Raw genomic sequence first — 26,335 nt, forward strand, 5'->3', positions numbered from 1 at the left:
GATATGCCACACCTGTCATGTAGATGGATCATATTGGAAAAGGAGAACACAGATTTTAACAAATTTGCAACCAGAATGTGACACAAATATACCTATTGAGTAATTTAAAAAAAAAAAAAAAAAAATAGTCTTAGATCATTAAATTAAACCTGTGAAAAATGAGAGCAAAACAAAAGTGGTGGGTTTAAATTTTTTGTTCAGTATAATAAAAACATAGACCACTATTAGGCTATCCAATGGCCAAAAAAAAAAGATCAATTGCAATAAATCTGAAGTTTGCAGCAGTCCAGATGCATGGCGATTTCATTCATGTGTTGAGTGTAGCTTTAGCACCATCTATTGGTTAGGAGAGGAATTACTTCTACAATAAATAACTAATTGGCTCTCCAAGTGATAAACTAATCTCTTGCTTACAGATCCAACCCCACCAGATGACATTAACTTTTGTCTTGGTAATTTTTCACCTATATTATAACTACTCCCACTCTTTAAACCTACAGTGTACTGATGTTAGCCTAATATTCATACCATCACTTTACAAACACCACAAAAACCCAGCTTCTCTGGTCTTTTTCTTTGTTGGCAGTGTTTTCCCTTATTTTAGAAGGTTGTGTAGTAATGTCATTTTCAGGCATATACACCATGGATGTAGGTATACACCAACAGTTTATGGTAAAGGCTACACCATGAAAAGGATAGTGTAAATGTGAGACCTATATCTGCAAGAAAGCAGTTGACCCTGTGCTGATAGGTTGTATGAAGCTGAGCGTAAAAAGAGAGAGATTGATTAACAGGATGGTAGATTCATGAAAGGGGGTAGGCGCATCAAAGATCTGTTAGAGATAGGGGACACACAGGCTCAGGGGGCTTTATTTATGTTGTGAAAAGTCAGATTTCCCGGTCATTTTATAAATAAAGCAGGTATTGGTGCTTAATAAATACTGTGAAAGTAAAAAACAAAACAAAAAAATGTCTTTTTTACAGACCTTTAGTTTTCATTTTTTGATTTAACATGTGTAAGAGTCATGACAACCATGCAAATGCTGGAATGTTTTGCAGTGTATGTGAATGACATCAGCTGACAGAGGCAAACATGGACCCATGCTGTTGCATAGCAATGTAATTCCAGTGAAACAACCTTACACTCCTATGGAAATGACCCATGAAGATAGAAAAATAGAGCGGTATCTTACAGGCAGACAGTATATAAAAAATAATGTGTTTTTTTTTTGTTGTTGTTGTTGTTTACATTAAAGCATGTTAACATATTCTGGTGGAAACCTAAAATTTAAGTATGAATCTGAATATGAGCATAATATTGCATAATATTTCCATGAAACAGGTTTAAGAATTTAACTTCTTCATGGACTGTGTAAATGGGTCCAAGTGTATTTCCTGACAAAAAACTAAAACTTTTATAGTTTCCTTGGCAGCTGACAGGAAGTAGGGACCCAGGCTGTTGCCATAGCAACAGAATGGACGTTACACACTCCAGCACAGGAGGTGGCGGCATTTAACGTTGGTTTTCCAGTAAAACCATAGAAGAAGAAGAGGAAGCCATCTTCGGGCGGCCCTTAGGTCAACAGCTACACTACACTATAAAGGTCTACACCTTTATCCGCTTATTGTTACAGGTAAGACTTAACTTCACTATGAAACTTCAACAAAATAAAGCGGTTTTGTGCAAAAACGACACCTCTATTGGACGACAGGCAAAAACGGCAGCGGCATGCTGAGTAACGTTAGCTAGCTCGCTAGCATCAAGGGGGCGGTCATGGCTATAAACATTAGCTAACGTGCGCTGTCACAGTTTGTCGCAGTACCTTTGTTCAGTAGGTTGGGGAGGTAAATTACAGCGTCGTTGGACAGCTGTGTTAGATCATGTGTTTAATCTGTGACGCACCAAACTACACATGCATCTCTGTTTATTTGTATTCTGAAGAGTTTCTTATGAACGTTAGCTTGTTAGCTAACAGTAGATCATGGATGTGGATTACTGAGCTAATATCATTCATTACATTTAGCTTGAATGTATACTGCAAGTTAGAGCTCCAAAAGTTTGGACACTTTCAGGCCGTCTTGAATGGTTAACTGTGTCCAGGCTTTTCTCTGTTACTGTATTCAACGTTACCAGTTGTGCACAGACTTATGAAGGTTTCTTCTTTCTCCAAGAGGTGGTAGCGTCGGCCCGGAAGTCGTGACAGCATGGCGGCAGCTGCAGGGCAGTGGGATGAGCATCAGGCGTATGAGGAGCTGCTGTACTGGGACAGCCTCATACAACAGGGCCACCGTCTCCTCCCGCATGATTTTGAAAGGTAACGTTACACACACAGCATGTAGTGAATGGCCAGCTAAGTAGGGTGCTGCTTTTCTGCTTTCAATGTAAGCTGATAATAATAAGTGACAACCTGAGTATCCTGGTGTGTGCTGGAACTACTATATTTATTGATTCATGTTGATTATCTTGCACTGGCTGGTACCCAGGAGAGAGGCACAGCTTTGCAGAGTTTCTCCAGTTTTTTGGCCAGCTAAGGAGTTTTACATTAAATCAAGTATGTGATGATCGATCCTGAGATAAAGGCAAAGCAATTGGAAGTTGTAGGGTTCCTGGTTCAAACCCAGGGTGGGGGAGCCCTTTTGTGCAGAGTTTGCATGTTCTCCTTGTGTCAGCGTGAGTTTTCTCCAGGCACTCCAGCTTCCTCCCAAAATCCAAAGACACTCAGGTTAGGTTAATTTGTGACTCTAAATTGCCCGTAGGTGTGTGAATGTGAGTGTGAATGGTTGTCTGTCTCTATGTGTTAGCTGTAGCAACCTGTCCAGGGTGTACCCCACCTCTCGCCCAATGTCAGATGGGATAGGCTTGAACACTGGAGCTGGTCTTCACAGCTGTCCTGATTTTGTCATTTCCTCCCTCCAGATATGAGGAACTCCGTTACTGGTATGACTGCCTGTGCTACGAGGAGGAGCTGAGACAATATCATGATTACATTGCTGCTATGGAGCATGTTGAGGACAGTCGGCCACATGAGGTTCGTGTAAATCGTCCCGCACAGACATGATACTCCATTGTCTTCTTAATTTGAGTCATTTAATCCACTTCTTCAAAACGCCACGATAAGACTGAACATGTAATGTTTTCCAGTTTCTTTTGTACTTAAAAAAGATTGCTCTTCCTCTTGCGTGAAAGCTCTATCCGGTGCATGTTTTTTCCCCCAAGTGTTTTTAATATGCACTTCCTAACTAATAATATTATACTTCCCAATTCTATTTTTACTTCACATATTGCATGATATTGCTTTTTCACTGGAATACATCTACGTAGCAACAAACTGGGCAAGGACTGCCAGAACTGCTTTTAATGAATACTCGTCATAATTTATTTATTACAAAAATAATTTAATATACGATTACAGTATAAACTAAAGGTATGTTTTTTCTCAACTACACTTTGTTGTTCATTTTTCCAATATAAACCCTGCTTATTCTGATTTCCCAATTAAGGACACTGCAGCCCCTAAGGTGCACGCTGGGCCATATGATCGCCATGTGATGGCCAAACACTCTGATGTGTATCCTTCACCAGAGGAGCTGGAGGCAGTGCAGACAATTGTCACTCGTGTGGAATGTGCCCTTAAGACAGTCTCTGACCAGATGGATACTGCGAAAGGTGTCAAAAAACCAACAGAGGCAGGGAGGTGAGCAACATGTAAATGCTGCGTTGCCGTTGTCCCAGTAATTTAAAATGTATATTATCTGCCATTTAAAATATTTTAATGCAACATTTTTTCCTCTCTATATCAATGATTAAATAATTCTTTTCATTTGGTTTTTCTCTTGACAGTAAAAGCAGTGATTCGAAAGAGCGTGTCCTGCGTGGAGTTATGAGAGTCGGCCTGGTGGCCAAGGGACTCTTGCTAAAGGGTGACAAGGAGCTGGAGCTGGTGCTGCTTTGCTCCAACAAGCCTACCATCACTCTGCTAAATCAAGTGTCTGAAAAGTTATCCGAACAGTTGGAGGTAGGACTGAGTACCTACAGTTGTTTTATACCATTTTCTATAAAAATGTTTAACAGATTTTTAATTGGGTCTTTGTTTCTTGAATATCATGACTCTCTCTTTGCTTTCCTGATGTTTCTATGTTCTTCTTGTTAAAGGCAAGTTCAGCTGGAACGTATACAGTGACCCCGTGTCCAGGGGATGCAACCCTTGTTGTGACAACCACTAAGGAGTCAGCTCTGACTCTCACTATCCACCTGACGTCACCTCTTGTCAGGGCAATGCAGGAGAATAAAGCTGCAGAAGGAGAAGAAAAAGGAGAGGCAGAAGGAGAAGAAAAAGGAGAGGCAGAAGGAGGAGAAAAAGGAGAGGCAGATGGAGAAGAAAAAGGAGAGGCAGATGGAGAAGAAAAAGGAGAGGCAGAAGGAGAAGAAATAGGAGAGACAGAAGGAGAAGAAAAAGGAGAGGGAAAAGGAGAAGAAAAAGGAGAGGGAGAAGGAAAAGGTACGTATGTTAGTCTAGTCGCCAACATCAGCTCCCGCAGGCCTGATCTGTGTGTTCTCAGTATGTGGACACTGTACTCCTCCACTGATCTGTAACTCTGCACTGACAACTGAAACGCCACACATGTTGTCCATCTTCATCTCATTTACCCTCAGTGGAGCTTGTACAGTGGCTCTCTCAGACCGATGGCGGTGAACAACCAATGAAAATTGGCTCTTCACTGGCTCTAGAGTCCTGTCGTCGTTTTGGGATCAACTGGCGTTTGCCAGCACTACATTTCTTGTGTAGTCGCTGATACATTCTGCACATGTGATAACAATCTCACAGTCATAAAAATAACATTGTTTATTCTTGTTGAATTGTTTTCATATTTAAAGTGAAGGCTTTTCAAGAATAACAAGTTAAAGCGCGCATTGCATGTACTTGATGCTGAAAATGTACATTTTGCACCAGCTGCAGCAAAACTGATAAATACATAAAACTGACAATGAAGATATCTCTCTGACTTCCCTTGGGAGGATTTTAATTCAACCGGAAGTAAGTAGATACAGTAAATCACTGTTTGTTTATAGATTAATGTGTTGGTTAGTTGTTAGTGTTTGTAGAGCTTCTGTGTAGATCAGCTTAAGCTGTATTTACATAGGAGTCCAAAGTTTCAGGGGGTTCATTTAAAGGTCAAGGGGAGTGCTGAATCCCTACTTGCAGAACCATACCAGTCTCAGTGCAGTTTTAGTCCATTTACTACACTGCACACTGGGGCTGCAAACTTAAAATTGTGTAATAATTATGATCACGATTTTAGCTTTTACAGTCATCTAGTCTTCATCAGTTGCAGTTTGAAGGGCTTTCACTGGTGCATAAATTCAAGTGCTCCCAAACAAACAAACAAACTGCCTGACCAGTCAGGTGTTTATCAGGAATAGTGTTTGACAAAAGCACAATGGTTTGTAGACTGTTATAAGACAAGAGTAAATGGTACAGATAAAATACATTTTTATACTGTTTGCTAAAGCCTCTTTCCAGCTGGACAAAATAACACTAACACCCACTATCATCTGGCTTTTGTATTTAATGGGAAAGGTTTCACTTAGCATTCACGCCCGGGACAAATAACTCTGCGGTAGTCACAGGTATTTAAGGCTCCAGCTCCGATTAGCTTTGATCGGCAGTGATGAAAGTATAACATCCAGGTGGATGTGCTAATATAAGCCCCTTAATGGGCGAGATGCATTGACGCACCACCACAAAATTCCACCTGTCTCTGTTCAAGCAGTGCTCAAACACTGTTTCAACTTTGTAGTTTGAGAGAGAGTATTTCAGTTTTATTAATTATAATCTTATTTTCTATAATTTGGGCTATTATCATGCAGCCCTGTTGCAAGCATATTTTACTCTTCTGTCATCTGTTTCTCAGTGTTTTAATCTGTCCTATCACTCATGCAACCGTTCATTGTGGCGCAGAATGAAAGTCAGCTCAAAGAAGCATTAAACTTTGGACGACAAATTAGTTGAATTGCATTTGAAGTGTAGAAAATGAGCTAAAACTTGCACTAAGCTGGTATGGCCCTTTGTGTTTCCGATCTTTCATAAGGCCTGTTTTAGCCACCTTTAGATTAGGGACTCCATCAGTTTTGCTGCAGTGTGGGGCAGACGTGAAGATTCTCACAATGCTTGTGATTTGCAATTGATTGCCTTTTAGTCTGTCAAGTTTTTTTAGGAACGCTGGACCTTTGACCAACTGGACACTGTCTCAAGAGTGGAGGGAAGCAGCAAACTCAAGCTGAGGGGCTGAGGAAAGGGGGTATCTATTGTAGTCCATACATAAAAAACATGCTATGCATTGTCGTAAAAACTACTGTGTCTTTATGACAGTATTTACTCCCACTTTTCACACACTGTGGAAAAGTTAGCTGGGATCTCTGACAGGTGAATAATATGCTTGCTGGGACCAAAGATTTACACATTAGGTACGTCTGACCCCCTTTCCCTGCTGTTGCTGGTTTGGGGAAAGCTGCTACTCCCTAAGCTGCAAGACAGAGCCGACCCCCTTGGTCAAACTGTACCTTTTCTTCTTACCCCACCTCGTCAATAGAAACGCGAACAGTCAACGATCCGCCGGACGTTCTGGACAGGCAGAAATGCCTAACTGCCTTGGCGTCCCTCCGCCACGCCAAGTGGTTCCAGGTTTGCATTCACGTCCTTATTTGTACGAACTGTTTGAATGGTCTCTCTTTATAATCTATTTCGTGACAGTAACACTTTTAAAATTTGCTCTCAGTTGTTGTTGATGTTTTCCATATTTTATGCAAGGAGAAAGTGTGTCGAAAAATTTCAAAATTTTACTTATTAACTCATGAAGAGTGATCTGCTGATCAATACTAATGACACATTTCAATAAATCATTGGTATTGACACAAGGCATGCACTGATTGACAGCCGATTTTCGCCTTGTTGACTGTCATTAGCCTATTGGCAAATAAGATGATACTCACCGATGGCAGTGGCTGATGTTTTTCTGTTGTCACATCAGTTTTGCTCAGGCTATAAATCAGGACTTCAGACTATCATCCCGGGGACAATAGAAACGTGTTAGGGATGAACAGAGCTCTTCCCCGGGACACCTTTAGGAGGAAAGGGCACAGTAAACACACAGTAAAAGTTGACACATCTGGGACACAGCCTATTTTTTCCCCGATAATGCTACAATGTGAATGACAAATTTGTGCTGAAACTGGCAGGAGAGCCTGTTAACATTAGCTGTTATTTGCTGGTGGCCGAAAACTAACAGCTAATGGAAGTTGCACTGAGTTACATTATGATGGGTTCAAGCTCTATTCAGTAAAAATGAGTATCAAGGCTCATATATACCCCCTTTATGTACGGAAATAGATATGTAAACGTCACTGCCTTTTTACTTTTATGTGTCCTTAATGATGGCATAGATACAGTCAATAGATGGCACTAGAGGGCAGTCAAAAGTTTCAGTTGTGAAACAAGGCAATGGTGGAGGTGGTCGTAATATTGTACCTTCAAAAAGAGTTAGCGTTGTAGACAGCGGTGGTCTGTGTAGCCATTATATACATCCCGACGTGGATGGAGAATTCTTTTCACTATATAACAGACATGGTCAGTTCTGCCATTTTTTAAATTTCTGCGCCGTTTCCTACAGTTGTATTTCATTTAAACTGCGCTACACTGCCTCCACAATCTCCGGTGGTACTGCTCCGTTTTGCCTGTATCTATAAGTTTTCAGAAAACGTGTACAATACGGATAAAATGAACGCAGAGTCTGGAAAGAAAGCTTCATCTGTCTCTGTCTCCCATGTCTAGCGTCAAGCATAAATGAGTCTGTAGGTGAAGGTAATTATAACTTAATCATAATGTTCAAATGAAATTTTGTAAAAAGAGTTTTTGGCTTGAAACTAAACTAAAACAAATACAGTTGTCTGAAGGAGAAATTTCTTGATGTTTTCACAGTAATATAAAATAGATATTAGAGAGGGAATTATGATATATATTGTAAAAAGGCTTTTGAAGCAGTTGTTATTATTGTAGTGAAGGACTCAAAGACTTTCAATCAGTTAATTTATCTTTTATATGAAGGTTTCAAAATAAACAACATCAACAAAAAACATTGGTACCAGCTGTCGGCCAAATTGTTCAGTATTTGTATCGGCACAGAATTTTACAATCAGTGCATCCCTAATCGACACCAGCATATAATTTAATTTACAAAATGTCCTCTGTCAGACTGAGCTCTCTCTATATCACCTGTTTGTGAAAAGTCTTTTTCTTTTGTCCACAACAAACAGCACGTGGACAAAAAATGTGTCATATATTTTGTTGATTTGGAGATGGCTCAGGTGGTCTGATCTGTCTGTGCTTTGTTTTTTGGAGTCGTTATGTGGAACCTCAGAGCACAGGGCCGAGGTGACGTCCTCTGACTGAACTGGCTTTTGTTTGTGTCTCCAGGCCAAAGTGAACAACCTGACTTCTGCTGTCATTGTGATCCGGATCATGAGAGACCTATGTAACCGCGTTCCTACATGGACGCCACTCTCCGGATGGGTGAGGACACTGTGGTTGCACCTGTTGCAGCTAAGATGTCGTTGTGTATAAACCATAAACGGTATAAAGATGGAGAACACATCTCTACTCACTTCCTCTGTCACTGTGATGTCATTTGGAGCCAGAGTCTGTGGTAGCGATCTCCATGTTATCAAGTTCCCACCCATACACCTGTCCAACCTATTGAGAGCAGCAACATTTTTATAGTATCAAGTAACTAGTTCTACCCAAACTTATAAGAAAAACAAACACTTGAACATACATCAGTGTGGCATGAACTATCTAAAATGACATTTATTTGACGTGTAGCTATGCCCATGTCCCTTCCACTAACATGGAGGGGGCGAGGGCAATTGAGATGTCGTGGCTTCACTTTTGGGGAGCTGTCATGTCCTCCATCTTTATCACACAGTCTATGGTTGAGACCAGGCTTATTTTTGGCACCTTCTCTGTAGCTCTTTGATTGATTGACCCTAGCTTAGATCTTGATCTTGAGTCCATACTCTGTGCTCTTGTCTCCACACAGCCTCTTGAACTGCTGGTGGAGAAGGCTATTGGTACATCTGAGAGACCAATGGGAGCAGGCGAGTCATTGCGCAGGGTTTTGGAGTGCATTGCATCTGGAATCCTCTTGCAAGGTGACCTTTCATTATCGAGTTGTCAAACCAGTATGGATATTTATACTCTTGGATTAACATAAATACACTAATTTAACTGTATCTGTGCAAAGACGGCCCTGGAATGAAAGACCCGTGTGAGAAGGAAACAGTCGACGCCGCTGCATGTCTGACTCTACAACAGCGTGAAGACATCACCCAGAGTGCTCAGGTAAGGAGAGGTGGCTCATACATGCACCCTGCACACATGTTTTTGGATATAGTACCTAACTTGCTCTGTGATTTTTTTTTTTTTAGTTTGCCTTGAGGCTGTGTGCATTTGGACAAATGCACAAGGTGTTGGGGATGGACTACAAACCTACAAAGCCACGGAAATCAGCAGGAGGCAGCAGAGATGGCACAGGTACCTATTGATATCTGCACTTCCCCCTTTTTTTTAAAATGAAAAACGTTCATGAAACGATCTGTTCTAAGGCTTGTGTCTGTTATTTGATACAGCCCAGATAACACCTGCTGGACACTACAACTTACCATCGAAGAGACCTTACACAGAGGTGGAGAAAGAAGGGGAGGAGCCACAACTCAACAGCAAACAGAGGAAGTTTCTCAAGTTCCAGAAGCGCTTTCCAAGGAAATCATGTCAGTACTGAATATCAGATGTCCTGCTATAAGCTGAGCCTTTTTACTGTTAAATGAGCTGTGGATATTTTATTTAAGTCTTTTCGTTAACTCTATGACACAACTTGAACCTGACTAGGGATAAAATGGTATGGTAATTTCATATCATGATTATGAGCAAAATTGTCACACTAATGTTAAATGTGCTGAAACACACACTGGAATCATCTCACTAAGTTTTTTTATTGAAAATCAGTATGGTTAGTTCTATGTACTTTTTGTTTGCATCAACATTCAAATATTAACATATTCAGTAACTTATGTGAACATAAAACCGTATCAAATGTGCATTAACATTAAAGATAGCCTGTCATTGAAAATGCTTGCGTGAGTGTCTGTGTCACTGTAGATGAGGACAAGGGACCAGTAGCATCACTGGGTTTGCCTGCTGCACGCCCAATCTGAAAACAAAGGAAAAGCGGAACAAGCCCATGTTGCATGCTGCGCCTGTGTGCCCGTGTCCGGGAGACTGTTGCCAACGTTGGTCGATGCTCGACAGCATTTACCGTGAGTTTTCTAAGCGCGTTAATAAAACACGGTTTTGATGATAACGACAATTTGAAACGGTAACAATCTACGTCTGCAAATTTACAGCAGTTTAATGTGAATCCGGTCACCGTTACATCCCTGCACCTGCCATTTTATATCGTCAGTTCTACCGAGCTTATTTAAAAGACACTAAGCAGGGGTTAAAGTGGGATTTGGCTGGTGGGGAACCCTATGATCCGATGCAGCGGTAAAGTGGCGGAAAATGATGCACCTCAGAATAACTCCTGAATTGATTTGTACTGTGAGCTCCGGTGGATTGTTGTCTTTGTGGACAGGCAATGTGATCAGCTGACCGTCTTTAAGGCTGCTGTGGCTCTTGGCTGCATTTTATTATGTATTAGCAGATGTAACAGGGGCTGTCGTGCTATCATGGCTGCTTTGCCTTATCCATAGTGAAAAAGTTGGAATTTGGCAAGTGATACTAAAGAGCAATATTGGCTTAAATTCAAATTGATGGCTGCTACCCTTGACCTAACCTACCAGTGACCATGGATACCACAGCCTGCCCTGCACCAGGCCAAGTTAGTCCATTACTGTAAACTTCACCAGGAACTGCAAACTACCCAGTTAAGCCTGCATTTGTTCTCACACAGTCTTTGAATAACACACAACAATTATTTAATTTATATTCAGACATTTCACTATGATTAACTTAAATAACACATCATGTACATCCACTGTCTGTTTAAAATGAATGGCATTACTTCTGCAAGCTTTAAAGGAGCAGTGTGTATAATTTAGGGAGATTTAGTGGCATCTAGTGGTGAGGATTGCAGACTGCAAACAGACGAAATTTCTCGTAGGATTCATTCAGTGTTCATTATTTGGGATGTTTTTACTGGGAGCCGAATTATCTGTAGCGGGCGTGTTCTCAAGAACAAGCAGACCCGGTGATTTAAATCAGTTTAATGTTACAAATCTGTTTCTCCGATGCTGCTCGAAATGTTGCAGATGGGCCACTTGCCCAGGTCCTGCTAATACGTGCTCACCTATTTCCTCTGATAACTTAATGTGTGCTCACCTTACTTCTGATCCGGGCATTGAAGCGGTTTTTACCATGAGCCGAATTATCCTCAGAGGTCTCTTCCTCTCCAAAACAAATGGACCCGGTGATTTAAACCGAGTTTCACGTTACAAATGGGGGGTTTCTTCGACCCTGTTTGGCAGATCGCAGACAGGCCGCTAGCCCATAACCTGCTAATGTGTGTTCACCTTTTTTCTGTGATAACTTAAGATCTGAACGTTCGGGATTTTCTTTTTCTTTTTATTCGTGAGCCAAATTATCCGCCGGGGTCTCTCTCTCTCCAAAAACAAACGGATCCTGCGTTTTAAAGCGGTAAAACATGAAATAAAGCAGTTTCATGCTTAAAGATCTGTGGTTTTCTGAACATCACAGAGGGGCTGCTTACTACGGTGGCTGACGCGAAAACGCGACTGGCCCTATCAGAAGCCGGTGTTTGGTTTGTCCATTCTGGACTACTATAGAAACATGGCGATCTCGGTGGAAGAGGACCTGCTCCCTATGTAGATATGAACAGCTCATTCTAAGGTAAGGAAAACATAGCAGGTTTTATTTTCAGGTGATTATACACTAAAGAAAACATACTTATCCGTATACGTATCCCCCTAAATCCTACACACTGGACTTTAAAATTTCTTCAAGTTTATCTAAGCAGTCTTACCCTTGAAAATGATGTGTATACTTCCTCTCCTGTCCTCTCTTTCTTCTATCTTCCTTTATCTTAGAGAGTGAAGTAATTGCATATTAATGTTAATAATGTACTTTCTAACTGGGGAATACTTATCCCAGTTTAAGGGCTCTTTATGCTGACCGCGAGCGCAGACAGACCAGGGGAGGAGGGCCCTTGTAGGACATTCCAACACAGCCAGTCCGGATTGTAATTACTGTGCCCAGGCTATCTTAGTGGCCAACACTGCTTGCAATGTCTGTCAGGAACCCCCTTAGCAGTGCCCCCTCCCTTTGGTCTGAAGCACTGAGGCAGCCAAACACCTGTACCAGTAGCTAGCAAGAGACAGATAGCTTTACTGCACTAAATATTTCTTGAGCCTGGTTTGAAACTTTGACTTTAAAAATCCCCCACCACTTCAGATAAACAACAACTCTGTTCACACTTGCTCCTCCTCTGTAGCTAGCGAGATGCTGACCGCAAGTTTATCGACATCTGCACTCACAATGTGTGTGACATTACTATCTGGTTTGTTGAGTGAGTATCTTAATGGCATCAACTGGTAGGAACTCAATGCTGCAGCATATGAAAATTAACTTGCTTGATAGTGATACATATAAAACTGCCAATAAGATGTATTTAGTTATTAATCCAAAGTGGCTGAACACTGCGGCAGATTATTTCCTGCCAACTTTAACCCCTAACTGTAAGTGTAATTTCATCTAGCTCTTTCTGTTTTCTATTTAATTTAATGTAATTTTTTGTTTGTACTAGTTTACAACCCCAATTCCAAAAAAGAAAAATGAAAATAAAAACCGACTGTATGATTTACAGATCCTTTTTGATATATATCCAGGTGGATACAGTTCACAGACAAGATATTTCATGTTCAAACTGATAAACTTTATTGTTTTTCATAAATATACACTCATTCGTAGTGTGATGCCTGCAACATGTTTCAAAAAGGTTGGGAGAAGGACCACGTTTACCGCTATGGAGCATCACCTTTTCTTTAACAACACTCACGAAGTGTAAGTAAGTGTTTAGGAACTGGGGACACTAATTGTTGAAGTTTTGAAAGTGAAATTCTTTCCCATTCTTGCTTAATGAACGACTTAAGTTGTTCAACAGTCCATTGTACTTGGCATTTCAATGGGAGTCAGGTGTGGACAGCAGACAGGCCTGTCTAGTACCTGAACTCTCTTACTACAAAGCCACACTGTTGTAACAGGTGCAGAATGTGGCTTGGTATTGGAATAAGCGAAGACAAATGTATGGCAGCATATATTGCCCTAAAACCTGTGCGTACCTATCAGCAGTCATGGTGCTTTCAGAGATGAGCATTATACCCATGATGCCATGAGCATTAACACAGCCCCATACTATCAGAGATGCTGGCTTTTGAACTTTGTGCTGGTAACAGTCTGGATGGTCCTTTTCCTCTTCAGCCCGGAGGACATGACATCCATGATTTCCATAAATGATTTGAAATGTGGACTCCTCAGACCACAGCACACTTTTTCACCTTGTGTCACTCTGTCTCAGATGAGCGCAGGTGCATAGAAGTCGGCCATGTTTCTGGGTGTTGTTGATATTTGGCTTTCATTTGCAAAAATTTGTAGATGCAGCCATGAGCTGTGTTCACCAGCAGTGTTTTTTTTCAAAGTGTTCCTAAGCCCATGTAGTAATATCTCGTATACAGTCATGTTGGTTTTTAAAGCAGTGCCTGGGTCACAGGCATTAAATGGTTGTTTTCAGCTTTGCCCCCGTGCAGACAGTTCTGCGGATAATCTGCTTTTTTTTAATTCATGTATATATTTTAAGATTAGTTTTTAGGGCTTTTGTAGAACAGCTGGTCTTGATCTTCTGGTGGATTGTAGATAGTGAAATCATGTTACTCATGGAATGTTCAGGGTTGTTTTTGTTTTCAGAGTATTCCACAACTTTTCCAGTCTTTTGTTGCCCTTGTCCCAACTTTTTTTAAATGTGTTGCAGGCATCAAACTCAAAATCAGCGTGTATTTACAAATAATAAAGTTTATCAGTGTAAATATTAAATATTCTGTCTTTGCACCATATTTAATTAAATATAGGCTGAAAATTATTTGCAAGTCATTCTGTTTTTATTTGTTTACACAGTGTCCCAATTTTTTTGGAATCAAGGTTGTACTATATACACACATCTGCATGCACTGAGGTGCCGGTTAATTATGTGCAATTAGCTAAATCTAATGCACTTCTACATCTGTACCTAATAAATTTGCAGTACAATGTATATAATTACTGAAAGAAATGATGGCAGAGCAGCAGGTTTTTATATTTTGGTACATTTCTCAAGTAAATAGCTCAGAAGCTATCGTCCAATAATCAGTTAGTTTTGCTTCTGTTGAAAAATTCCCCAAATTATTGTAGTTTTAGGGTATTAAAGGATAGATTTGTTTTTTTACAGTAAACAAAAACAGTCTCCTGTAACCGTGTCCTGTTACTATATTACATCAATCACATAGTGTGTGAGTATACAGCCTTGGTGTCAACAGTATGACACCAACTGTCTCAACTGTCTTAGACCATAGGAATAACATGTATGAATTTGAAAACTGGTCAGAGTTCCCCTTTAACTCTCCCAGCAAAAGAGGAACCTTGCGTGACATATGTGTTCGGTGAGCCAGTGCAGCACTGGCAACCACAACTGGGGCAGACACAACAAAACTGGGTCACAGCCATGGCATCCGGAACACCGCACAGCTGTTTGTTGTTTTTTCCAAGCCAATTTCAAAATAACTTGGCGGCCTCTACTAGCCAATTGAGAGGAGTGAGGAGTCAGCAGTGAATGATGGTATAAAACAGTTGATAAGACAAGTTTTCCAACAACTGAATCACGGCAACAAAAAGAGATCCTTCAGCATGCAGTGCACACAAAATATGAAGCTGATTAGTCCAGTAGTATTTGAGATTAGCTGCGGACAGAATGATACACTCACACACACGACCAAACACAGGATCCCTTCGAGCCTTACACCTGGTGGAGATTTTTTTAGAAAGCCCTAAAAGGTGTGTCGGTCTCAGCGGAGCTCGTCAGTGAGCAGTTCCGCTCAGGGAGTCCCCAGAAGTGTTTGGTCTGAACACCTGTTGCAGCCCCTGTTCTCTTGAGACACTCAGCTCTCAGCTGCATGTGTTGTTTTTTATTAAACTGTGAAATGAAAAACAGTGTAGAGTTCACAAGTTCTCCCTGAGTCAGCATGGGTTCTCTCTGGGTTCTTCAGCTTACTCCCACAGTCAAAAGACATACAGGTTAGGTTAATTGGTGACTCTAATTTGCCCGTAGGCGTGAATGTGAGCATGAACAGTTTTCTGTCTCTATGTGTAAGCTCCAGTCCCACCGCGTCCTTGTTCCAGCATCAGCTATGAATAATGAATGGATCAGGAATTTTGAGAGAGAAAATTCTGACAAATAACTTTTTTGGATTAATCACATTTGTTTGTTAACATTTATGTGATGGCTCATATTTCTCTTTCTGCCTTTTCTCCATCTGTTCTTTTCTCTTTAGTCACAGATGATTTTAGCATGAATGCCGTGATGCGTCTGAACCAGTACAGACCTGGCCTGGAGTACCGACTCACCTCTCAGACCGGTCCAGTCCACGAGCCGGTCTTCACAATGGCCGTGGATGTAAATGGGAAAACCTACGAGGCAACGGGGCCCTCCAAACGAGCTTCAAAGCTGAATGTAGCCACCAAGGCAAGACTCTTGTATTTCTATCTACAGAGGTTGCCATGAGTTGCTTTCCTATAAAAACAAGTTTCCTAAGTAGCCTGCAAGGCATCCAGTGTTGTGCTGTAGCGATGTGTTAATGATAAACCTGTCTCTGACCTCTCTGTTGGTGAATTTCTGTTGTAATTTACTGATTGGCTCCCATACTTCACACATCTCTTCCAAAAACTAAACCCTAATATTTAAGGCTTTTAAATTGTTTCATAACACAATTTAGGATTAAGGAACATTTGCCTGTTGTGATTTTTGACAGCTTGTGTTCACCATTACAGCTCACACTGGGCATGTGAATGAAGGAAAGAGTTGTTAATGTTTGGACTTTGTAATTCACAGGTCCTGCAGGATCTCGGCCTTCCGACAGGCTCAGAATCTAAACCAGAGTCGACTGGTGATGGTGAAGGAACCCAGGAATTAGTGAAAGCTGCTAGCACGGTCTCTACTACATCAGAAGATGTATGTACCCCAGTTCCTCCCTCTTTTTAAAACTTCCATACAATTAAGTCATCTCAGCATTTGTTTTCCTTAGAGAGAAAAAAAGTGATGTTTTTGAGTAAAGAGTTTGTAATCATGTGTTTAACAGCCATCGTTTGTCTATTTGTAATACACAGAGCGGTCAGGGTCCTATCTTGACCAAACATGGCAAGAACCCTGTGATGGAGCTGAATGAGAAGCGCCGCAGCCTGAAGTACGAGCTGTCTGCAGAGACAGGGGGCTCCCATGAAAAGTGCTTTGTCATGGAGGTGAGTCAGCAGTATCACTTGCATGAAACAAAACCAATAGGATAATCAAAAGGTTTCTGTGTTTCTTTTATATCCTTTGCCTTTCAAGTATTTAGTGAACAAATTAAATCAAGTCCAGTCCTATCAGGCATCAGTGTAGGGTACCCATCTACACAGAGCCCACATCGCAGGCATAATGTTGATTTAAGGGACATCAGTTTTGGTTAATTTTGCATTTGTTAGCCTGACGCCCTTTAATTATTAGGGGAAAAAATGCAAAATGACATGAAAATTAAATACAAGAGGCCTCTCCTTTTAGTCTGACGCTACATTGACTAAGTGAGCTTTAGCATGACATTTCAAAGCACTATCCATTTAGAGGTGATGAAATTTTAATGTTTCGTGATGTCAGTGTTTTGCCTTTTGTTAATTTTCTGTTGGCTTTGCTGACAGACAGCTGGCTAGCTGCTTTAACGTGCGGAAACATTCTACTCACTACCCACCCCTCCACTGGTTAGCCAACGTAAGTCTTGGCCACCTTGCACTGTGCACCAAACAGGTTGGGTTGGAGCTAGCTGGCGCCGCCATTCATTTGCGATTACTGCTGGTAACACCGTCCAGGTTGTGGGTCGACATCACTGTGGCAACGTGATGGCCACCCTCTGCTGGTAACCCCTGTGAATAATCAGCGACATTTTGAGACTCAAAACCCCTTTGACATTGTTAACTATGTTAGCCACTAAATGCGGCTAAATATTGAGCTGCTTACTCACCAGGGCGACTTGGGTGGAGACTGGAGGGTAGGCACAATGTTTCCACAGCAACACTGTTGGGTTGGGATGCCTTTACTAGCAGTAAGTGCCACCTCCCACCTGACTCAGCTGGTGCAAAGTGCAGAGCAGCCAAGGCTAGCTAATCAATGGTGACTGGTATCTGGGTGGTGGGCAATATGTTTCCGCATGTGCAGAAAACTGAAGAGCAGCAAAATTAACCTATAGACAGACATATGTAACTAGTCAGAAATATTCCTGACATTAATGCATGTAAGTTTTAAAAGGGTAAAATGCTGATGAGCTATTTTTTCCTGTCTATCAGGTGGAGGTTGATGGACAGAAGTTCAAAGGGAGAGGCTCAAATAAGAAGGAAGCAAAGGCCTATGCTGCCCTCGCTGCTCTGGAGAAGCTGTTTCCAGATGACAATGGAGTGTCAAATGCCAACAGAAATCCTTTAAAGAAGAAGGTCACTTACACCGACATGGTAATTTATCTAGTTTATGATGTGATCTATGGTTTATGTAGTGAATACTGCTGACCTCGAACCCTCAAACCATCAGGTTCAGCATACTTTCTTGCTTAAAAGCATTGGTCCTCACACAAAATCTTTTGCTGTTACCTGCTCTACAGCACATCCCAGGGTTCGGCACTATCCGTGGCATTCCCTCAGACTCCGGGACTCGGGGCTGGGGTCCCCACAGAGGTCGAGGCAGGGGCCGAGGCAAACAGTTTCCTGCAGGACCCAGCTATAACAAGAGTAAAGAATTTGGTGTCGGCCTAGTCTTACAAAGACAATATAAGATCCTTTTAATACGCTTCATATACATGTAAGGAAATCAATAAAATTGTGATTTCTTTCCTTTATTTTAAAAGCCAACTACAGTTATGAGAGCGGCACTGGCGCAGGCTATCGTAAGTATACGCTACTCCCCAAAATACACTCATATCCCTAAAAATTACAGCAAGATTCTTCTCCAGTCGCACATTGAAACTGATTGTACATTGCTCTTGATTCATCTGTCTTTTAGATAAACTGTATGGTAACAATGCAGCCGGCAATGCAGCCAAAGGCGCTGGCCCCACTGGATCAGGCGGCAACAGCGGCTACGGCACCTTTTACCCAGAGGGCAGCAACACCTACGCCTCCCCACCCGTCTCTGGCTCCGATTCAGGCAACATGAAGGGAGAGAGCTACCAGTCGATGCCTCCTCCCGCCGACCAGGAGAGCCCCTACAGCTACGGGTATGGAGATGAGAAGAAGAAGATGCTGACCCAGGGTCAGAACGAGGGCCAGGGAGGAGACTACTGTATGTACAGCACGGCGTACCCCAGCTCAGTGACAGGTGGCCAGACATATAATAACTATGGTGAGTAAAACTGTAGCAAGTTAAAATCCACCCCTGCAATCACAAAAAACTGCTTGTCTCTTCGTCTCAGTTCCAATACAACCTTGCCCCCACCACTCAGCCATTACCCCTCCATTTTGTGCGTTCACATCCAGGGGTGGGGTTTCCTGATTGTTGTCATGGCCCACCAAACATTGACACACTCCAAACCAAGTTTAATGAGAAATCATCTGCAAGTAGTGTGACCCAGTCCGCATCAGATACATAAAATAACATCTTCTGATTTGATCTTGCTTTACAGGCTGGGGAAACCAGTCGTCATGGGGGAACCAGCAGGGGTATCAGGGGTACCAGGGCTTTGGAGGACAAAATGACAGTTCCTACTCTGGATACGGCGACATGAATTACTAACCATCACATCGTGTACAGCCTTTCTCATCTAACTATGCCACCTTTTGACTCTGTCCACCCTTGATGATCATGCTCCTCGCATAAAGGTTCTGAAAAGGGAAAAAAAAAGTGGTTGTGTTGTCTCTGAAACTGGATTTTTATTTTCAACTCATTTGTTAGTTTTACAGTTGTGGGTGACACAGTTGCAGGCTTTTCTTTTGATTTAAGTCCACCTGTTTTATTTTAACCGCAACATCTTTTTCATGTCTGTGTTGACATAAGTGTAAAAATACCTGGTTTGTCATCATGTTATGTTTCTGGAGTTGTTGTGTTTTTTAATCTAGAGAACCGGATCTGTATCAGTGTGTTGTGGTTTTCATTTAAAGCTGCTTGTAGTTCTGAACTGAAGGTTTATTTCTGTGTCATGTAAAATGCTTTGTTCTTTCTTGTAAAATAAATGACTCTTATTTTGAAGTCAAGTTTGGTTTTTTTTACCATCAGTTTTGCTTTTTCAACGACAAATACAAAGTTGCTTTAATTGTGTTTATAGAGCTTACCTTCTCAGTTACTGTGGATGGATGGAGCTCTGATTTTGAATGTCACAGGTCAGGTGAGAGTTGGGCTACCATTTGTTCATTATGAATTGTGTCTTCAAAGCTATGAAAACTAGGGCAACTTGAGCTTCCCTTAAAAATGCCGAACGTATTCCTCACACTGGTGTTGCTGGAACATTTTGCAACACCCACAAGTGCAGTGAATGGTTTCTGCAGCCTATGCAGAAACCATTCATCACGTAGCATGCATGGTCTGTATCAGGTATGCTCAAAGTCCATTATGGCCCCAGAGTGATTTTATACAGCCCAAAGCCTGTCTCTTAAAATATACTACATATGTCCCGCCTTATAATATATAATACGCTGCATTTTGTCCTTTCACAATGGCAGGACTATCAGTCACTTTGTAGGCATGCGCCAAGTAAGAGCTACACAGGTGGAACTAATGTGTTTTCATAAGATGGTAAACAAGCAAATGAGAAGTTACCTAACAGCAGACATTTCCTGCTAGGTGACAGACATGGCCACAGCAATGAAGCATGAGGTTGACAGTGATGGCTGCTTTTTACTGACAGATGGAACAGTTGTGTTTGCCTCATTTCTGTGTAATTTTTTTTTTAAACCCATATGTGAGAATCAGCTGCCCCCAGGCATTTTCACATTATCTAATGTTGCCCCCCTTCAGAACAGTCTGGACACCCCTGGTCTGTATCCACAGCTATGTGGCTTTCAAAGATTAGAGGAAGCCTCACTGACTCTTGTGAAGAAATACGGTAAGTGTAATTGCAAAGGTTCATCAGGGAGAAAATGCACAAGCACACACATGAAATATAAAATACTTCCACTTTCAAGAAAAAGTGAATGCACCTACACTGTAGAGCTAAAAGTAGACTTCCCTGCCTAATAAGTGCATGTTTCAAACTCCACACCAAGAGTTTGTAATGCAGGCTTTCTGAGCTAACCCTGATGACATCACTATGACATCATTTGGGTTAATTTTTCAAACTTTTGAAAGCCACAGAGGACATGATACAACAGAGTCCTGCACGGGTCTGATTTACAAGACCAGCTCCTGAACCAGCACCACGACATGCAATACTGCACCTGCCCTGCCACCGGCACATATGACCGAGTATTTCTGCAATCCGACCAGACCTTTGAGCACAGAATCTGAAGCCTGACCTGAAACTGCAAATCCTATAACAACCATGCACTGTTTAAATAGGTCAGTTAGGCAGCACGTGTAAAGAGACAATTTCAGTACATTTCATGCATGTGACACTAAGATTATATATTTTAAAACAAAGGTCATTATGGAAATCCTATTTAAATCTATATTGTTTATAGATTGTATATTCTCATAATATTGAGCAGTGCATCTCCACAGTTAACGTGCCTGTTGTTAAAGCATCTCTCATGTTCCAAGCTGACACACAAAGCCAGCCGTCAGAGGATTAAAACAATAAAACAATTACTTAATTCAGTTTTTTTAAATCTATTTTAATACTTTTATTATTAATCACCCAATATCCAATCTGCATGTTCTTTGTTTTACCCAGAACCAAGCCCGCAAATAAAATTTAGACAAAATACCACCCACGCATCACCTTTATTGTGGGTCACCTGACCCGATACAGTACTATATACAACTGTATTTACAGGCTGAGTCGTTCTTCTTCAAACAAGTTAAATAAACTTCATGTGCAAAAAAAGGAGGAGTGCTCCTTTATTCAGGCCTGCATGTGTGAGCAAGATAACAAATGAGTAGATTCTGAACGTTGCTGTTATCTGCATTGGCGTGCATGCATGTAAAAATTTGTCTTCGACTGATAGCTCGATGTAGGGCTGCAAAAAGCACATTTACAGTTTATAATTTACCATCAGTGGCCTTCTAGCTGTTCAACAGATATTATAAGGTAAGTCCTGTTTTCAGTTAAATAGGAAAAGGAATTAGTGAAAACCCAAGTTTAATAACACACACACACACACAAAAACACCAAACAAAATACAAGCAAGACTTCTTATTCCCAAATTATCTTAAAAGATAGAAGCACGGAGACAGAATAAAATGAAGAAGGAAAACAGTGATTAACACTGAAGTGGAAAAGTGGAGTCTGGACACCAGCTATAATAACCATTGCGGATCACATGTGGTACAGATGACCCTGCAGTCTCAAGACTGAGTCAGGGTGTGAGCAATGATCATGCCCCTGCGGCGTGTCTCAGGGCTGGTCATCCTGCAGCCTCTCCTCCACAAATGCTGATAAAAGGCGGCAGGAGGTGCGCCGCGAGGACGGAGAGTGTCCCATCAGGTCATCCTGAGCACATCTGACCAGTTATCAGCTGTGAGTTTTGTCTTTATCTTTAACTGTCTGACATTTTTATCTCTGCACACTGACACCTACTCTGGGAAAGTCGTGTTTCTTGTCAGCTTTGTTTTCTTTATGATGGGGGAGGATGGAGATGTTAGATACTGTGAGCAGAGTGTCTTATTTAAAAGAAGCAGCAATGCAATGATATGCTCTGACAGACATGAAACTGTGACCTCTGACCCTCTCAGCCTCATGGACATGGCTGCTTTGATTAGCTTCTATTAGCTCCAGCTGGGGCATGTCTGCTTCAGGCTGCAGCCAATCACAAGTCATCTTTAGGCATAAAAGCATGAGATCAGGTTGTTGTGTAGAGAAGTAGGAAGCAAAGAGGAAGCGTAGGCTTACACGCTTGCTGCAGCTGCAGCTGTGGTTTGTTTCTGTGTTGTTCGTGTGCTGACTTTCATTTTTGGTTATGGCTAAATGTCTTGTTCTCAATTTGAGCTGTTCAGTTCTGCTGCTAACTGTCTGATTGTGTTTGTCTCTCTTTAAAGATGGCGCTAACACTCATATCCATCTTAATTGCTGCCATTCCTGTGGCCTATTGCTATCCTGCTGCCTTTGAGGACCTGGGGGCAACCAGCAGTAAGTATCACCCCACATGGGCTTTCATAATCTTTGAAAGTCATTGTCTCTGTATCTGTGTGAGGCCTCTCAGACTGTCAGCTCTTAAGGTTTAATTTAAGGTTGTTTCCTGTACAGCAAACCGAACCTCCATCAAATTCCTGGCTGTAGGAGACTGGGGTGGAGTGCCGTATCCCCCCTATGTCACCGCTGTGCAGAAGGCTACTGCTCGAGAAATGAGCAAAATAGCAGAGCAGATGGGAGCTGACTTTGTTCTGGCCCTTGGCGATAACTTCTACTACAAAGGTGTGGACAGTGTGGATTCTCCTCGGTTTCAGGTCAGTTGAGTTAACTTTATCTTCTACAATGATTTTAAAAATAACTGATTTTAAAGCATTATCGTGGAAGTAAAAACCCTGTTTTCTGCTGAATCTACCAGGAAACTTTTGAGTCTGTGTACACGGCAAAGTCTCTCCAAGTCCCCTGGTATGTGCTTGCTGGCAATCATGACCACGCAGGGAACGTCAAAGCCCAGATCGACTACAGCCACAGATCTAACAGATGGTAAGGGCCAACTTAAAGGGTTACTTTGGTATTTTTGTTTTAACCTGGACCCTATTGTCCCATGTTTTATATGTAAGTGAAAGTTTATTTGTTGTGGTACTGAGCAAGGGACATAGGCTCCAATGTAGCTACTTGGTGTTCGTGCACTGTCAGTTTTCATGCTTGTTTTTGCCACTGAAGACTCAGATTACTCAAGTGTAGGACAGCATGGAAAGGATCACTAAAGAGACCTTTTTGTCAAAGAGCAAGAGCCTTTTTGTTAAACCAGAATTGGCCATCGTTGCCCTCAAACACACCAGACTCCATTTTAAATAAACAGTAATCTAAGTGTTTAAAGCCAGCATGTTTTTACATCCAACTGGGTGAATTAAGGGTTTATTTCATCCAAACCAGAGTTGGTCATTGTTTGAACAGTGGAACAATGAACCAAGCTGGCTTTTGAGTTTTGTTTCTGTCTACTTTAATAAGTGTTTTACCACAATAAAATTACTGTTTATTTAAATGGAGTCTATCTGGTTAAACAAATGTCTTCAGTCTTTAAAATGGGTCGGTCTCTGTAAGAATCATTTTCATAATGTGACACTTGGAGCAATCTGAGCCTGTAAATGGCAAAAACAAGCACTTTATTGGACGTACACTGACTGTGCTCAATTGCCTGCAGGGATTGCATTGAAGCCTTTTTTGCTGTTCTAACTTAACACTGGGCCAATTTCAGAAATTGCTGCGATTTAGTTACTTGGACACAAACATGGGGAAATAGCAGTCAGGTTGAAAAATTGTTTCTAAATGTTTGTGTTTGAAATGTTCTCAAACGGTCACATTCTCCATTACCTTCTTAGGAAGTTCCCCGCTTACTACTATGAGCTGAACTTCCACATCCCCAACACTGGGAAGACGCTGACCATCATCATGCTTGACACCATAATGCTGTGCGGTAACTCTGACGACTTTGTGGATGAAAAGCCCAGAGGCCCCCTGCATGCCGTGGATGCCAACCGTCAGCTGGCGTGGCTGCAGGAGAGACTGGCTCGGTCCAAGGCAGACTTCCTGTTGGTGGCCGGACACTATCCTGTGTGGTCTGTGTCTGAACACGGGCCCACAGAGTGTCTCCTGCGTCGGCTTCATCCTCTGCTCATTAAGTACAAGGCCACTGCTTACCTCTGCGGTCATGACCACAATCTGCAGGTTGGTTCATGCATTGAAATTTTTTTTTTTGGGTATAAATCTGCAACAATGCTTTCCCTTTAATCCCATCTAATCCTCCATACAGTACATTGAAGAGTCTGGTGTTGGCTACGTGGTGAGCGGTGCTGGAAACTTCCTGGACCCCGATGTCCGTCACTGGAACCGTAACCCCAAAGGTTCTGTGAAGTTCTTCACGGGCCAGGCTTCAACACTAGGAGGCTTCGTCCATGCAGAAGTCACGAAGAACAAGATGATTGTGACCTTCTACCAGGCTAAAGGCACTTCTCTCTATCGCACTGTCCTCTCCCAAAGGAACTTTGAGTAGACGTCAAGGAGCGGTCAAGTTGTCAATCACAAATTAGTCTGCAGTTTGCTTTGAGATCAAAGTAATGGCTGTTAATCCTGTTTTTAAACGTTGGCATTAATATTTCACAGCAATTCACAACACATATTTTAAACAGAATCAACTTGTTTTACATGTAAATTTATTGTATAAAAGAATAAATGTGGTTTGTTAAGAATGTGTCCATCTTAATCTTGTGACTTGTGGTGCTGACGTTTCTACCACAGACTTGTTCGTCAAATGATAAGCTGCTCGCTGTAGCGCCTGTTATCTTTGACATGTGGTTTATAGAAGTGCTTGGTGTCCTCTGCAAATGCAATGCAGAACGGATCTGCTTTAGTGCAGGAAGTTTCTGTGCAGAAATCGGAATTCAGCGTGAGGCATGGGTGAATTCAGGTCAGCAGGAAAATGATCAATGCATTCACTTGTCAGGTCTGCTACATTTATCTAGCTGACACCTTCTCTATTGAAACCCAAGTCATGCACTGCACTTCCTGTCAACAAAGTAAATGGCTTTTTTGCTTCTCTTGAGGGTGGGTGTTCACAGTACCCCTCTAAACTTGTTGGGATATCAGTATTGCTGATTAAACCTACACAGTGGCTGCATTTTTCTGTTCATGTTCAGTCAGGTGATGTTTTAATAACCATATGCCATTAACTTTTGCACATCTAAGCCATAAAAATTCCTAAGGCTTGTATATTCTAAGCTTGCCAACACTGTAGTTCTACAACTTGTGAAAAATAAGATGTTTTGTGAGGTGGGATCTGGCACACGCATCACTAATTGGAAAGAGGGTTGGTGCAAAACTATAGTTTACAGTTTGATTTAGATTAGTTACAAGGGTGAGTCCAGCAGTAGCCCTTTTACAAAATGAGTCTAATCATCTGACTGTAGCTTTGCCTAATTTTCTTTTGAACTATGGAAAACCATTTTGCGGGGTGAAAAAGGCATAAGAGGTGTTTTTTAGAATTCACTTTAAAGTGCACATTTTCACTTGCAAGGACCACGCCACAATATTGTGTCATTCAAATGTTTAATTGTAATTCAGGAGGTGTTGAGGACTGGTGAATGGATGTAAGTAGGTGAAGGTGGAAGAGGGATGTCTTCTGTTAGGTTGATCTGGGAGGATGTACTGGAGATTGGGCAGAGGGAGACTCAGTGTGGGGGTTCTGTCTCAGGTATTTTCTCACCCGAGCTGAATACAAGCCCCCCAGACGGTACCTAGAATGAGACATGGGAGAGGTTTGAATAAGAGGAGACGAGGGTAGAAGAGAGGAAGACGGAATGTTGGTAAGGAGGATGATGGATGAAGGGAAGGGAAGGGAAAGGGAAGGTGGGTCGAGAAATCTGAGGCAAACAGAGCAGGATGGGTTGACCAGGTATAAGTAGGCTTGGCAGGTAATTAGAGGTGTGGTTGAGGCATTGCCCTGCTCCTGAACCTGAGTTAACAAATTAACTTCATTTCATTATGTCCTTTGCAAATGTCTCAAATATAGTAACTACTTTAACAAATCTGGACGCAATCACCCAACACTTAAAGTAATATTTCACCCACAAAATGACCACTTGTGTATCAATCACTCACCGTGTGTTACCTTGAATTCGTGAAGAACGTTTTCCTTTTCTCTCATGCCTCCGAGATGAACGGAGAATCCAA

General features: G+C 41.7%; 2 protein-coding genes across 3 annotated transcripts; both read left to right on the plus strand.

The window, feature by feature from the left end:
* Window positions 1–1,503: 1,503 nt before the first annotated feature.
* Window positions 1,504–19,566, plus strand: LOC126390166 (interleukin enhancer-binding factor 3-like). The gene is made up of 20 exons (XM_050044324.1): window positions 1,504–1,634; window positions 2,173–2,315; window positions 2,918–3,029; window positions 3,502–3,695; window positions 3,842–4,016; window positions 4,154–4,499; window positions 6,592–6,683; window positions 8,472–8,567; window positions 9,094–9,205; window positions 9,298–9,395; window positions 9,482–9,587; window positions 9,683–9,823; window positions 15,647–15,837; window positions 16,204–16,323; window positions 16,479–16,610; window positions 17,685–17,846; window positions 17,993–18,119; window positions 18,236–18,274; window positions 18,391–18,729; window positions 19,010–19,566. Exons 2-20 carry the CDS (start codon window positions 2,206–2,208, stop codon window positions 19,117–19,119), a joined length of 2,802 nt encoding a protein of 933 aa, XP_049900281.1. The 5' UTR covers window positions 1,504–1,634; window positions 2,173–2,205; the 3' UTR covers window positions 19,120–19,566.
* Window positions 19,567–21,844: 2,278 nt separating this feature from the next.
* On the plus strand, window positions 21,845–24,855 carry acp5a (acid phosphatase 5a, tartrate resistant). 2 transcript variants are annotated; one of them, XM_050044442.1, is made up of 6 exons: window positions 21,845–21,997; window positions 22,516–22,606; window positions 22,724–22,923; window positions 23,025–23,149; window positions 23,989–24,334; window positions 24,420–24,855. In XM_050044442.1, the coding sequence occupies exons 2-6, from the start codon at window positions 22,516–22,518 to the stop codon at window positions 24,657–24,659; spliced, it is 1,002 nt and encodes a 333-aa protein (XP_049900399.1). In that variant the 5' UTR covers window positions 21,845–21,997; the 3' UTR covers window positions 24,660–24,855. The 2 variants fall into 2 exon arrangements, with proteins under 2 accessions (XP_049900399.1, XP_049900400.1); XM_050044443.1 differs by lacking the exon at window positions 21,845–21,997 and adding an exon at window positions 22,314–22,393.
* The last annotated feature ends 1,480 nt before the right edge of the window (window positions 24,856–26,335 follow it).

This window comes from Epinephelus moara, chromosome 5 (assembly GCF_006386435.1).
Source record: "Epinephelus moara isolate mb chromosome 5, YSFRI_EMoa_1.0, whole genome shotgun sequence".
NCBI lineage: Eukaryota > Metazoa > Chordata > Actinopteri > Perciformes > Serranidae > Epinephelus > Epinephelus moara.

Coding starts and splice junctions, on each gene's coding strand:
- LOC126390166 (XM_050044324.1), top strand. CDS start 2,206: ATGGCGGCAGCTGCAGGGCAGTGGGATGAGCATCAGGCGTATGAGGAG. Junction 8,568..9,093: donor GGACGCCACTCTCCGGATGG/GTGAGGACACTG, acceptor GTCTCCACACAG/CCTCTTGAACTGCTGGTGGA. Junction 9,206..9,297: donor ATCTGGAATCCTCTTGCAAG/GTGACCTTTCAT, acceptor ATCTGTGCAAAG/ACGGCCCTGGAATGAAAGAC.
- acp5a (XM_050044442.1), top strand. CDS start 22,516: ATGGCGCTAACACTCATATCCATCTTAATTGCTGCCATTCCTGTGGCC. Junction 22,607..22,723: donor GGACCTGGGGGCAACCAGCA/GTAAGTATCACC, acceptor TTTCCTGTACAG/CAAACCGAACCTCCATCAAA. Junction 24,335..24,419: donor GTCATGACCACAATCTGCAG/GTTGGTTCATGC, acceptor TCCTCCATACAG/TACATTGAAGAGTCTGGTGT.